This window comes from Salvia hispanica, chromosome 2, assembly GCF_029641045.1.
Source record: "Salvia hispanica isolate PSC_SH4W2 chromosome 2, Shi_PSC_v1, whole genome shotgun sequence".
NCBI classification, from domain to species: domain Eukaryota; kingdom Viridiplantae; phylum Streptophyta; class Magnoliopsida; order Lamiales; family Lamiaceae; genus Salvia; species Salvia hispanica.
The window spans coordinates 2,754,965-2,768,558 of NC_142693.1; the positions used below are offsets into that span (position 1 = coordinate 2,754,965).

At 36.2% G+C, this 13,594-nt stretch overlaps 2 protein-coding genes across 2 annotated transcripts; both read right to left on the minus strand.

Annotated features, from left to right (window-relative positions):
- Positions 1 to 2,656: 2,656 nt before the first annotated feature.
- LOC125202252 (Haloacid dehalogenase-like hydrolase (HAD) superfamily protein) lies at positions 2,657 to 6,206 on the minus strand. The gene is made up of 6 exons (XM_048100619.2): positions 5,676 to 6,206; positions 4,362 to 4,490; positions 4,135 to 4,255; positions 3,949 to 4,030; positions 3,365 to 3,518; positions 2,657 to 3,178 (listed from the first exon to the last, which is right to left on the minus strand). The coding sequence occupies exons 1-6, from the start codon at positions 5,991 to 5,993 to the stop codon at positions 3,047 to 3,049; spliced, it is 936 nt and encodes a 311-aa protein (XP_047956576.2). The 5' UTR covers positions 5,994 to 6,206; the 3' UTR covers positions 2,657 to 3,046.
- A 3,797-nt stretch (positions 6,207 to 10,003) lies between these two features.
- On the minus strand, positions 10,004 to 13,594 carry LOC125213037 (putative dual specificity protein kinase YAK1 homolog). The gene is made up of 7 exons (XM_089063777.1): positions 13,158 to 13,594; positions 11,514 to 12,153; positions 11,154 to 11,433; positions 10,972 to 11,079; positions 10,625 to 10,903; positions 10,399 to 10,542; positions 10,004 to 10,331 (listed from the first exon to the last, which is right to left on the minus strand). The coding sequence occupies exons 1-7, from the start codon at positions 13,333 to 13,335 to the stop codon at positions 10,158 to 10,160; spliced, it is 1,803 nt and encodes a 600-aa protein (XP_088919903.1). The 5' UTR covers positions 13,336 to 13,594; the 3' UTR covers positions 10,004 to 10,157.

Sequence of the window (13,594 nt, forward strand, 5' to 3'; positions counted from 1 at the left end):
CTCCGTTTTCCACCATATTTCAACTAAAATGGCCTCTCAACTATGTTGAAACAAACACTTAATTTACATTGCAAGCCCCAGCAAGCTAAGAGGATTTCACAACACTATAGAGTTGATTTGATTATCGCAAACTAATCTCGATTATTTCTAGACAATCAATTATGATTTGGATTTGTTATTTAAATTAACTAATAATCAAACTAAATAAAAATAACCAAATAATTGAAAAAATGTGGATTAACTTATGAGGACAACCTCTATTCACCTATTATTAATTATCTAAACTCTCATTCCTATTCACCTCTAAATTGTTGGTAAGCTTAATACTAGCTAAAATGTGGCTTCTTTTGAATGCACACAAATTAATGTTTGATTAATCTAAACAAGTCTCGTTTAATTTCTAGTCAAATAATAAATAGCTCTATCAATCGGCTAATTTTTCATGCTTAGTCTCAAGTCTCTCGACTCAATTGCCTAACGTGTTGATTGTTTTCATTCCTACACAATTACCCTTTTGTCGAATGATGCATGGAGCAATGCACAAAATTTATTCAAGATATCAAACTCATGAGTTGTAAAAACTAAAAACAATCCTATCCAACAAAAGAGATAGGCAAAGAAATTCTAGAATAAGAACCATGAGAAATATAGTATTTAATTACATAGAATCCTAGTAATTAAATTAGCTACTCACAGAGACGAAGCCAAAAACTTTATGTTGGGGGACCGAGGCTTAGGTATTTTTTAGTGTTGGCATTGTCGAAATTTTTTTTAGCATCAGCAATGGAGAATTGCAAAAGATATAGTAGATGAATAATGAGAGGAAAAAAAAAGAGAATGCATAATAGAAATTAGAATTATGCTAGTACTATATGTGCTTATAATTGTTATAAAACAAGGTGCAAGTAAATTAGAGTAATATAAAACTAAAAGTTGGATATATGCAAATAAAATAGCAGTGAGAGTAAAACTATTAGACATACAAGTGTAAGAAAATAAAATAAAGATATTTTTTTTTATTTATAGGTAGAAGGATTTGAACTTGGAAACAAAAAAAATACTGTAATTAAGAAACTAAAACAAATTCCTGGAAGTAAAAGTGTTAAAATAATGATTTGTTACTGAATGAATTGAATTTTGGGAACATTAAACAAACTCCTAGATATAAGAGTGTAAGAAAATAAAGCAAAGAAAAAAAATTGAATTTTAGGCTCTAAGGGGGGGTCGACTTGGGAGCATAAAAATGTAAGTAAATTGGCTTAGAGATTCGAACTCGGGTATTGCAAGAACAATGACTTGGGCTGAAACCAACTGGGCTACTCACAATCTTTATCTTTGTAATAGCATATATATAATAATAATTGTATAAGTTGGGGGCCCCCCAGGCCCCATAGTGGCTTCGTCACTGGCTACTCATGTTAATCAACAATTCAACATTATTAATCCAAAAATCATACTGTACAATTCATGACAAAATCTATTATAAGATACTCCCGAGGTGATTTTCGGAGTGGAATCCTCGTCTTCAATCCGTATCCCTCGAAATCACTCCAAAGTCCTCAAAACTCTTTCTGGGGTCAGCTGGATAGTTGGAATTCGTGCCCTAGGTCCATTTATACCTAGGGCTGGACGACAGTTTCACTTACATTTCCCAAAGACTTGCTAGGTAAGCTAGTGTGTTAAACCTAGGGAGTTGTTGAATGTTTTCTAGAGTACAACGCCTTTCTAGTGAGTCGCTGGGTCCGTGAGCCTAGCGAGTCGTTGCACATCTTCTAGATACAGTACATTTTCAACGAGTCACTGGGTATCCAAGTGCGTCGAACCTAGTGAATCACTGGCATGCGCAGGTTCTCCGTACTTGATCCCGAGCTCCGCCTTTTGTTATTTTTTACCTATTTTTAAGCTCTTTTACTGCATGCACATTCTTCACAAGCTAGTCAAAATTTAATCTTTGCATTTCTTAGCAAAATATGATCTAAAATTACGTAAGTCTAATATCTAAAATCGTGCAAAATTACAGGGAAGCAACACAAATTAAATACTCCATATAGTCTCTATTTACATAACTGATCGTATCTACGGATGTATAGCATGTTTGGTAAGGTTGATAACTCACTAGGAATTGAATTTTATGAAATAAAATGACAAATTAAATATATAGTCTCTATTTACATAGCTATTGCTATTTTATTTTGTGACTTTTGTCTTACCTTCAGCTGATAAATGTAAATGATGTCAAACTCTTTTTATTATTTTAATTGAGTCACTCTGTTCAATTTCAAATTGAAAACAATTTTTTTATGTTAGATCAACAATCAATTAGCCCAACAAATTTTGCTCCATTCCAAATTAATCGAAACATTTTTTAAAGGAGATTTAAAGAGAGATTGTTGGAGAGAAAATAAAATAGGTAGAGAATAAAGTAGCAAATTAAAGAGTTGATTTTTTCCAAAAGGTGAAATGACTCGTATCACCTTGGATTGGGATGTCCCAAAAATTTAAAGCATCATATTATCTTTCAATTTCAATTTCTATGGGCAATGAAAATACTACTAATATATCAAAGGTATTTCAAATCGATTCTCTCAAGACTCTGAATGATGTGAGGTTCTCAACATACACGATTAATTTGATTAGCAAAATAGAGAACAATATCAACACCTATAAAACTCTCTATTGAAGCATAGTCAAAACGATGTTGAAACAAATAATTCACATTCCACAAACCTATCATATAATTAAGCAACAAAGGCCCGTCACTGCAAATAATTGATCGTATCATCAAGATATGCAATACTAGGATGATACACCGTCACGATTTTGCATCTATGAACAACGACGTTACACAGAGAACTTTACTTTTCACAATTGATCATGCTCGGGTTGTGACAAGGCTGAAACTTCGTCAATGGCTGCTTCACTGCACCGAACAATGCTGTACAAAACTTGTTGGCTCCCGAGTTGGAGACGCTGCCTTGTGAAAAGAATATAATTATCCTAAGCATTATATTACATAAAGACATGCATGACGGCCGCCAGTTTCTTCCTATGTCCATCCCGAAGAAGGAATTCCATGTTTCTGAAACCACTCGGGCATATGGAACCTTTCGTAGAGAATAGGCCTTACATCCTTTTGTTGAGAAAGATTCTTTAGCAAAGGAAGGATGACGTCCAAAAGCTGTATAGATGAATCCACAAATTAATTCAGGTGGAAAAGAAGATAACGAGGTTCGAGCAAAAACCTTTTTCAAGTGAGAGCAGATTAAACTCAAAGTATAAAGTGCACTTATTTGCATCGTGATAAAAAGTTAAGGTGTAGTAATGGTTCAGTGCGAGTGACTTATATGCCGGGTTATAGTCGTACCTGTTCATCATGAGGTTGCCCAGGAGAGAATGGTATGCAAGGGATGCCATTTAATGGTTGCAACAAGAAACTAAATGGATTATTGTCAACAATAACAATTCGGCAGAAGTCCTTCGACAAGCAAGATAAGTCCTTCACATGTTCACGATACTCCCTGTGATTTATGCAAAATATTTTCAAATGAATGGCTGAGTTCTGGTGGATGAATTTGAGAAAAGCACTCAAAATCAGGATACACATATAGCATGTCATAAAAACTGTACACCAACGATTATTTCCATTTAATAGTATTATTTCTTTCTAGAATCCATTACATACTTCATCATTTTAGCATTTACTTAGTCCCATCAGGTTCATGCCACAGAGTTCGGTAATGAGTGTATTGGTGGACTGTTATTAAGTACAATATCTACCTTAATTAAGTTTTTATTTATATCACCCACATAAGTACTTTAGCTTCCTTTCCCACAATGAAATGAAAAAGGTAGAGGCTCACACATCTAACAACAGCAAAAATCAAAACCAGTAACTTCAGAGATTTAATATATTCTGGTATGTACCACCAAAGTTAACAGATAACTTACGTGCTAATGGTAGAAGGCCGGTAAAGTCTCCGGCTGAACAGATTTGCAGAATCTATTTTATCTACGAGAGGTCTAGCATAGCCTGTAAACACAAAATAATTTTACTCCAATTGTAAATATCATACATAAAAAGTTGCAGCTGGAGATCAAGAAAAGTATGTCATCATAATAAGGTAAAAAAAAAACCTTCAAGTCCAGCTGTAAATAGTATAAGATCAGCAAATTCACTGAGTTGTTTCAGGAATTCTTTAAGCCCAGGACGTTCAAACACTGTCACATAATTGATCTTAGGCTTGCCTTCAAATTCCTAGGAGTTTCATTGAGAAATAGACAGTGTAAATCAATACCAAATATCATGAACTACTTTAGATAGCTTAATTACTAGTCTAAGGTCAACGGAACCAGAAACTTACTTTGTCAGAAGATATGCATTCCAATTCAAACCATTTTATACCAGCTTCTGTGGCTTGACTGCGTAGCATGGCTGGCAAGCTTGACGTCTCATATGCACATACCAGAGTTTCGTCCAAATCAAGAACAACCTGCATCCAAAGTACAAATGATTATGAAAATGCTTTAAATTTAAATAAACCTTTATGTAGCAAAATAAACAGAAATATGAAGTCTTATCCCTCATAGCCTGACATAGAAATAGTTTTCAAAATTGTAAGGCAGGCAACATCAGCTATGATAGTTCAAATTTCATCCAAACTTTATATTCTTTTATTAAGTAAATAAATCATTATATCATTCAAGTAATGCCCCAAGTTTCATTCTTGTCTATTAAAGGAAGCAATTTCACTAGACTGGTTCAATATTTACTCTTGGAGCGTATTAACCTACTCTTGTTATGGGTTTTAACTTCTTCCGACATCCCAAGTTCTCTTTTTATCCTATACAGCAGCACCGGCACTTGACATAATTAACATCTAAACAGTTAACTTGTTCGCCTACACTTCTCATGGGGTTCACTTCTTCAAACTGTGCTCGGCCATTATTACCAGCAATGGTCTTCAGCAAATAACTCAGCAACTGAAGTTCAACTTGTCAGCGAGAATTTCACATCAGAAGCTGCTACACACTGGTTCGTTCAGTTCAGATTCTTAATAACTTTTCAACTCTCTATGTTATGCAAATGCCATTAGAACAAGTTCAATAGACTACGCATTTCCTATGATTAGAAAAGACATCGGCAGAAGTAAACTCCTAATAAGTGCTATTGACTGCCTAAAGGACTAAAACCACCTGAATGCATCCAAAATAATTTTCATCCCATTTATCAAAAGATCAAAATTTATTTAAATAAAAATTTAGCAATAACAAAAAATTGTACTAGGAACAAGTATAGCACCATAAACATAAAGCCAATCTAAAAATCCATGTGATATTATTTCATCCAATCCTTCCAATCCCTATTTTTCCCTCAACTTTCTTACAAAATAGCACAACATATTCATAAAAAATCATTGACTCGAAACTATTTTGTCAAATCACTCTTCTTCTCAGCTCAACTCCAGGAAAAAACAATAGTAACTGAATCCTAAAATTTATGTTTCATCTTTCCTTTTAATTCGCTCTCTATATAAAATCAGCTAAACAAACTAAATCTACATCCACAACACACTTACTAAGCACTTCGCAAAGTCAACCACGATCAATTAAAGCAACAAACAGCACATCCATCCATCATTAACTCACAATCAAATAAAAAACACAATAAAACCTACCGTCAGCTTCCCGAAAGGCAGAGAATCATCAGCCGCCCCCTCTCCGCCGCCGCGCACCGCAACCGCCTCCTCGTGCTCCTCCGAGTACTCCGACAGCTCGACCACCGGCAGCGGCTTGAACTGCGGCGGCGCGTGGGGCGCGGACGGCAGCAGCGAGCCCTGGCGCAGGCCTACGTACGACAGGACCTGGTTGAACGACGGCGTGCCGCGGAGGATCTGCGCGAAGATCTGGAAGAAGAACGCCAGCCAGTTGAGGAGCGTGCGCCACACCTGCAGCGTCCGCGGCGCGTACACTTCAGCCGCCGCCAGCTCCGCCATCACCAATCGAAAATTCAACGGAATACTGGTGAAATTAAACCGCCGGAATTCGCGAGAGTGAGAGAGAGAGGTGTGTGGATGCGGAGGCGACGGAGAGGAGTGGTCAGGATTGGGGGCGATGGCGATTGCGATTGCGATCAAACTGCAGATTTTACATAAAATCGAAATTGAAAACGAAATTAAAAGGTTTTGGGGGAGAGTGGATTGCACGCGGCTAGAGCGAGAGTGGGGGCGAGTGAAGAAACATAAAAGGAGAGATTGAGTTGTATTATTATGAATACAGTTGGGCTTAAATTTAGGGAGGGATTATTCAATTATTTAATTAATTTTTCGTTTGTTTCTAAGTTTTTTGTAATTAAGACTTTGGGATAAAAATAAATCAGTGTTCAATGCAATGATGCTGACTATTTGAAAATCATAAATGTATCAAAATTGTAGTACTATATAATTGTATTTATAATTGGTTTACTAAGATTAATTAATTTAAGTTGAATTAATGTATTTTTATTTTCCTTTTGTGATCATTTAAAAAATGTTCAATTTTTGAAATAAATATGTGCAGATTTAGAAAATGAATCACTTTTTCTTTGATTTTAGATTTATTATAAATCTTTTAAATCAAATACTATCTTTTAATGACATGTTATAGTAAAATAAATAGATCGATGTGATTTAGTAAGGAAATACATATAGTACTAATTGATGAAATAATAATAATTTATAGACCATGTATTATTGTATATTTATTTGCAATTTATGATTCTATCTTTAAGGAGAGTTTACAATCTTTTACAAAATCCTCTTATATACCCGACCATAGCAATATATAGGAACGGGGGTGGTTACACGTACATCTTTTTTTTACTAGGGTACAATCGAAAATGGTTTCGGGGTCGATGTTAAAATAACTCACGAGATGTGCTTGCAGCAAGAGCTAGCGGCCATCTCGTCATGGCGCGACGAGCCACGCAAAATGCCCAACTGTTAAGCGAGAAGAGTCATTGTTGATGATGATTTTAATGATATGTTCGATATAAATTATCATAATGTTCAAGAAACTCTGGATACTGTCGGAATGGTGGGTCATCTAACAACGGCAATCCAATGAGTTTATGTTGATGATTTTAAAATACCTTAAATTATTTTTCCAACAGAAAAGTTGATGTTTTTTGCAATCTTCATTAGACTAAACTATTGTTGAAGTGGTGGTTAAGTTATGCCTCTCCATAGTAAGGTATCCATTCTCAAATTGCTATGGTAATTTGGTATCTTATTTAATTAATGCGATAGGAATAACCATTAATTATGAATGGATGTACATTTAATTAGACTCTTGGGACCTCATTGGCAAACGGTAGGGTCGTCAACCCTCTCGATCTTACTTGGATCCGCCATTTTTTATTAATACGATAGAAAACTACATTAAGCTTTTAACATTAGCTTTAGAAAGTTTAATTTCTTTAAATCCCAATAGTATTATTTCTTACTCATTTTTCCAACAACTTTAGCAGACATTATTTGACATTCAAATTCAACAAACACCAATTTTACTATTGCTTTACAATTCTAAAACTCTTAACCCCACAACTATCAGTCAAACAATATCTAAATCATTGTATTCAATTCCTTTTGTTCCATCTTAATTAAAGTATTCTTTCCAGCATTATAATTTAATGAAGTGTTATTTAACGTATAATGTGGCGAGAGAATCAATAAAATACTCCAGATTGCTATTTTCATTTTTAGAAATATGTAACTTTGAGTGAGACAGATTGTGCAACTTTGAGCGGGTAACACAAGTCAAGCTTTCTAATATATGTCATGATACAAATCTATATCCGGTGTCATATTGTAAAATTAAGTGTTTGATATGATTCTGAATCCAAACATGAGTGTCGTCTAATAGCTGTGGCCAAAATTTCATTAAAATCGATTTCCAGAGCTACTGTCGACCTTACTGTGCATAGCTCCCTTCATCCTTTGGGATTAGGGTTTGTTTTCGTTCTTCATCTATCATCGATTGTCAATTATGGCCGCTGCAAAGCCTTTTAACATGACCGGCGATCTTCTTTATTAAGATGAATAATAAAAGCCAAATATTGGATTGATTGTGCTATGTAAAATAGAGAGAAAGAATGCAAAAGAATTGAAAAAGAGGAAGGAAACAAAAGTAAGAAAAAAGAGGAATATTTTGCCAATCAGAAGAGACAGTTTTTCGTGCTAGTGGATACCTTTTAAAATATGTAGATCCCAATCTCAACATATAAATTAATATACCAACATTATTAATTTATTTTATAGTTGCCAGTAGTAACATAGATTTCCTCAGCATCCACAGAGACTCAACACTTCCCATTTGTCTTTATCCCTCACTTAGCTTTTTCTTTTCATTTGTGCTTTTCATCATAACTTAGCTTATAGTACCATTTTTAATGGCTTGCTTAGATTTTCACTTAAATAAAAATTACTTAACTATTTATAAAAAATTATATGCATTTCAATCTTTATGGATTTTTTTTTCTTTCTCTATATATAATATAAATATATCATTTTCAATATTTCAACATTTCTACAATTTTCCTCTCTCGTGATTTTATTTAAAAATTTAACCATAGATAATTTTTATAAAATTATTATTATATTCTTTCATATAATAAACTGATTACAAATCCTATATATCATTACAAATATATTAAAAAATATTTTGTAAGTGTTAGACATTAAATGAACTCCATAGATAGAAAAAAGAAATGAATATGTAATTTAAAAATTAAATGAAATTGGATTGGATAAAGATGACTGACGTGGAGAGTCTAGCATAGAAATTTCTAAGGATTTGCGTATTTTATTATTACAAAGTCAATTATAAAAACAAACTAGGTCTACGTCTATTTTACCCCACACAAAAGACTGAAGACTTGGTCGAAGACTTGGTCACTAGACAGTAACATAAAAATTGGGTCGGCTCACAGATTTCGGGTTGAACAAACATTTACATCCCAATTATATATTCTTTTCATTCATAAAAATAATTCATTCATGAGGGCATGGGTTTTAAGATACGCGGAGTAATTGGTAAAATATGAGATTGAATGAATTTTAAGATATAATTAGTAAAATATGGATTGAATGAAGAAATGTGAGTAAAGTAGAAAAGGAGAAAAAATGGTAAACAAATTATCTTAAGAGCATCCGCAGCGGATGTCCTTATGGATGGACACGTCCGTGCCGACGGCGCGGCATGCGCTGTCCGCCGCTGCGCAGCTATCTGTCTGTGTCGACTGCACAACGCTGTTCGATAATAAGAGCACGTCCGTGCCGCTGAGTAGGCTAACGTGGCGGCACGTGATTGGCCAACGGTTTAGCCGTTGGCAATTTCCTTTTATTTAAAAAATTTGAGAATAATACCAAAAATTAAAAAAATGGAGTATATATTTTTGGATTCCCAAAACATAGAGCCGTTTATTACCATTTTTTTTGAATTTTTTTTTATTTTTTTAATCTCAAAATCATCTATAAATACACACATTCATCATCCACTTTTCACATCAAATTGTCTCTCATTCATATTTTTTCATACAACTCATCTACATCTTCCTCTCTCAATCAAACCCTCTCTAAAAAATTCAAAAATGGATTTCACCGATATCATTGCGGAAGACCTAATCAAACACATTTGGGCGAAATTTGGCAACGAGTAGTAGGTTTTTAAATTTTATGAATTTAATTATGTAATTTTTAAATTTTTTTAATTTGTAATCATATTCCGGGTATTTTTAATACATTTTAATATTGTGGAAATGTTTTTATTCAAATTAAATAATAGAATGGTGGGATCCTTGAGCTTGTCATTGCGAAAGAGCATGAATGTGGATGTTGTGCTCTTATTTAAGCGCAAAGAGTAAAAAATGAATAAAAGTGGGTCCGGACCCACATTTGTGCTCTTGCCAATGAGCACAGATGGAATGCTCTAAAGAGGAATTGGATTAATTTTGATGGAATATTCAAAATAAAAAAATGAGACAATTTTTCGTGCATAAACAGATTATAACAATGGGATAGCATACAAATAATAAGGCTCAAATGCAATTGAATAAAAATGTTATATACATTTCCAGAGAAGAACAAAGATGATCTATCACCTCCTACAAAAATCTCACACTCTCATATCTGGAAAAGCCAAGGGTGCTTCAACGCCTCCCGGGCACTAGGCCGTCGCGCCGGATTGATTTCGAGCAAGCACTTCATAAAATCAACGAACACCGGATCATCCGGTATCTGCAGATGCTCCTCCAACGCCATCTCCTCCGGGATTATGTACTCCACCTCGTTCGTCTCCTATTCAAATTTCAACCACTTCTTTCACTATGCATCGCACGGGTGCAAAACTAGTTAAACCACATACCTCGTCTATATAGTAAAGATCGTATTCTCTCGTGAAATACTTGTGCGTCTCCTGCCCATCCCGGAGCATCTCCCCATCAATCGGGCCAAGCATTGCCACCATCCGCGCAAGAAGCAACACAACTTCTTCGTTCGGAAATAGCACCTGCATAATTTTTGACAAATTATCGACACAAAAATGCATAATGTCTAACTAAACGAGATAAAAACAAGCGTGCGTGCGTTACCTCCCCAGAGTATAGCTCGGCCAGGATGCACCCGAGCGACCACAAGTCGATCTTGTGGTCGTAGGGAAGGCCTAGCATGACCTCCGGAGCCCTGTACGAACGTGATTGTACGTACAAGGACAGATTATCTGCCTGAAAGCTACTGCTGCCAAGGTCGATAACCTTAATCTCACACCTTCGGTAGCTCTTGATCAGAATGTTTTCGGGCTTTAGATCGCAATGAACAATTCCTAAATCATGAAGATACACTAATGCCTCCAAACATTGTTGAATTATTACCTACAAATTACCATTTTCATCAAATATATTTCATTTGAATTGAAGATGAGGTTTACGAAAACTAGTACCTGCAGCCTATGCATTGTGAAATAGGGCTCTGCTCCCGAATCCCGGTTATATTTCTGGAACTCGTACAAGTTTGCTCGAAGAAGCTCAGTCACAATGAAGAGATGCTCCTATTCACATATATAGCGCGATACATATGTTATAAAATGTCGAATATGTTTAAAAACGATCGAATTGATCATACCTGATGGTAGAAGTAGTCATAGAGGCGTAGAATATGGCGCTCGTCAGCAGGATCGTTCCTGTTGACGAACTTGAGAAGTTTGATCTCGTCTAAGCTTTGGTCGAAGAAGTCCTTGTCATTCTTGATGATCTTCAAGCAAACATCGGTCCCTGAGTGAAGATCACGAGCCTGGACGACTCTGCTGAAAGCAGCCGATCCTAGAACTTCCGTGACATGATATCGACCAGCAATGACGCTGTTCAGAACAATCGGAAACTCCTTGTTCTCTTCAAAACCCGTCCTGCGTTAAGCATAACAAATTTTTTGTCAAACGGGATTTGATAAATTGGAAACGACCGTACTCAGATATGCTTCACCAACCGGTTCTTTCTGTGCACGATCCTTAGGTCGAATATCTCATAATCATCCTCCTTCTCGTAGCTCAGAAGCTCATCCGGGATTGCACGAGCCCTTTCAGCCGTTGTGTCCAATGAGGCTCCACCAATTACATCATCATCAATTGGAGACTCTTTCTTAACGTTGTAGGTGTCGTTCACGCCTACAACCCCGGCCTTTGTAGGACTCTCTTCCTTGCATACGTCCGTGTAGACCGTCTCAACGCCATTGCAATGTTCGTCGCACTCTTTGCTGACCTTTTCAAGTTGAAAGCCCTCACTCACTTCATCACTGTCATGATCAGGCTCACACTTGAAGTGCTCCTCGAAATCCAATTCCCATCGTTTTCTTCCCTCAGAAACCACATTTTGCTTCGTCTCATCCTCAACGGGCTCCTCTGCTTGCACGCTCATCACAAACTTGTCTTCGCTGGGGTCGCCATCAAAGTCCCTCCCGTCAAAGAGGGGCGGCATAGCATAGTCCCCGTCGTCCTCCTTGTACCACAACGCGTCGTTCTGCATATCGAAATCACGGGAGTCTCGAGCAGTTCCAAACTGGGACAGCCTATCGGATGAGGCTTGAGAACCCGGTCGCGTGGTGCGAATGGCATACGGATTCGTAAAATCTGGAATTCGTATACGACGAATATCAACACAAGACAAGTAGAATATCCTTAGCTAACAATCAAATTAATAATACAATACTAGTTTGCACAAAAAAAACACAAATTAATCACCAAATAGCTCACAGATACCAGAAAACAAAAATCCACATTACACCAACACAAATGTATGCAGTTCAATCAGAGATGAGAGGGCTTAAGCCCCCACCAACCACAAGAAGCATTTTTTCAATAAAAAATCGTCGAAAAAATCGGGTTTTCTGCAACTTTAATTAGACAAATCCAGTAGCCAAATTACTCTGCTTTTTTAAAAAAACATGAGCAACAATCAAGAAAACAGAAAACATTCACCCAAAAAAAATGCAAAATACAAAAATGACATTTCTTATAACTAATCAGGAGGGGGCTCAAGCCCCACCAATAAAAGAAGCATTCTTTCCAAATAAAATCTTTAAAAATCGCCAAAATCCCTTTTTTTTCTTCAAATTCTCGTCACATCGAATCATAGGAAAAATGTCTTCATAAAAACATGATCTTGAAATTCAAAAAATACATTCAAATCCAAAAATCCAACAAATGCCCACCAAAAAAGATTCAATCTTTACACTAAATTCAAACATCCAAACTGAAACAAGATCAAAAAAAGCAACATTCGAATTAAATCAATCGAACATCTTAAAAAAAGAAGAAGCATTTCTTATAACTAATACACGAGGGGGCTCAAGCCCCCACCAATAAAAGAAGCATTCTTTCAAAATAAAATCTTATACAATCATCAAAACATCCCTTTTTCTTCAAATTTCCTTTCAGAAAGCCTCATCACAGGAAAAATTCTTCCAAAAAAACATGATCTTGAAATTCAAAAAAAACATTCAAATTCAAAAATTCAACAAATGCCCACAAACAAAGATTCAATCTTTACACCAAATTCAAACATTCACACTCAAAAAAAGCAACATTCGAATCAAATCAATCGACCATCTCAAAAAAAAGGAAAACTTTACTACCGGAGGAGCCAAAGCTGACGAATTCATCATCATCATCATCGGAGGAGGCCTCGGGACTTCCGGCGCCGGCGCCGGCGGATTTCCGGTCGGTGATGTCTTGGAAGAGGGCGGATTCGGAGGCGGAGAGGCCGTTTCTCCTGAGGAATTGCAGCACGGCGTCGAGGTGAATCTCCGCCATGAGAAGGGATTGAATTGAAGAGAGATGGATCAATTGGTGTGAGTGATAAAGAGAGAGAGGGAGAGAGCGGTGAGTTCATGGGAATGGAGTGGGTCAAAAGTAGGACATTGATCATCAGCACTTGGCCTTTGCATGTCCGTGTCTCTTCTCTTCTCTCTCTCTCTCTCTCTCTAAATTTATATACAGTTGAGAGAGAGGTTTGTTTGTTTGTTTCTTTTGGTGTTTGTGCTGTGAATTAGAAGCCAACGGGAAAGATATC

What these genes read in the sequence shown, in the direction of transcription:
- LOC125202252 (XM_048100619.2), bottom strand. Translation starts at nt 5,993, where the DNA reads ATGGCGGAGCTGGCGGCGGCTGAAGTGTACGCGCCGCGGACGCTGCAG. An exon ending in ATTTACAGCTGGACTTGAAG is followed by an intron (nt 4,031 to 4,134) that starts GTTTTTTTTTTA and finishes TTGTGTTTACAG; the next exon opens with GCTATGCTAGACCTCTCGTA. An exon ending in CGGCCTTCTACCATTAGCAC is followed by an intron (nt 3,519 to 3,948) that starts GTAAGTTATCTG and finishes CATAAATCACAG; the next exon opens with GGAGTATCGTGAACATGTGA.
- LOC125213037 (XM_089063777.1), bottom strand. Translation starts at nt 13,335, where the DNA reads ATGGCGGAGATTCACCTCGACGCCGTGCTGCAATTCCTCAGGAGAAAC. An exon ending in ATCGTGCACAGAAAGAACCG is followed by an intron (nt 11,434 to 11,513) that starts GTTGGTGAAGCA and finishes TGCTTAACGCAG; the next exon opens with GACGGGTTTTGAAGAGAACA. An exon ending in ATGACTACTTCTACCATCAG is followed by an intron (nt 11,080 to 11,153) that starts GTATGATCAATT and finishes ATATGTGAATAG; the next exon opens with GAGCATCTCTTCATTGTGAC.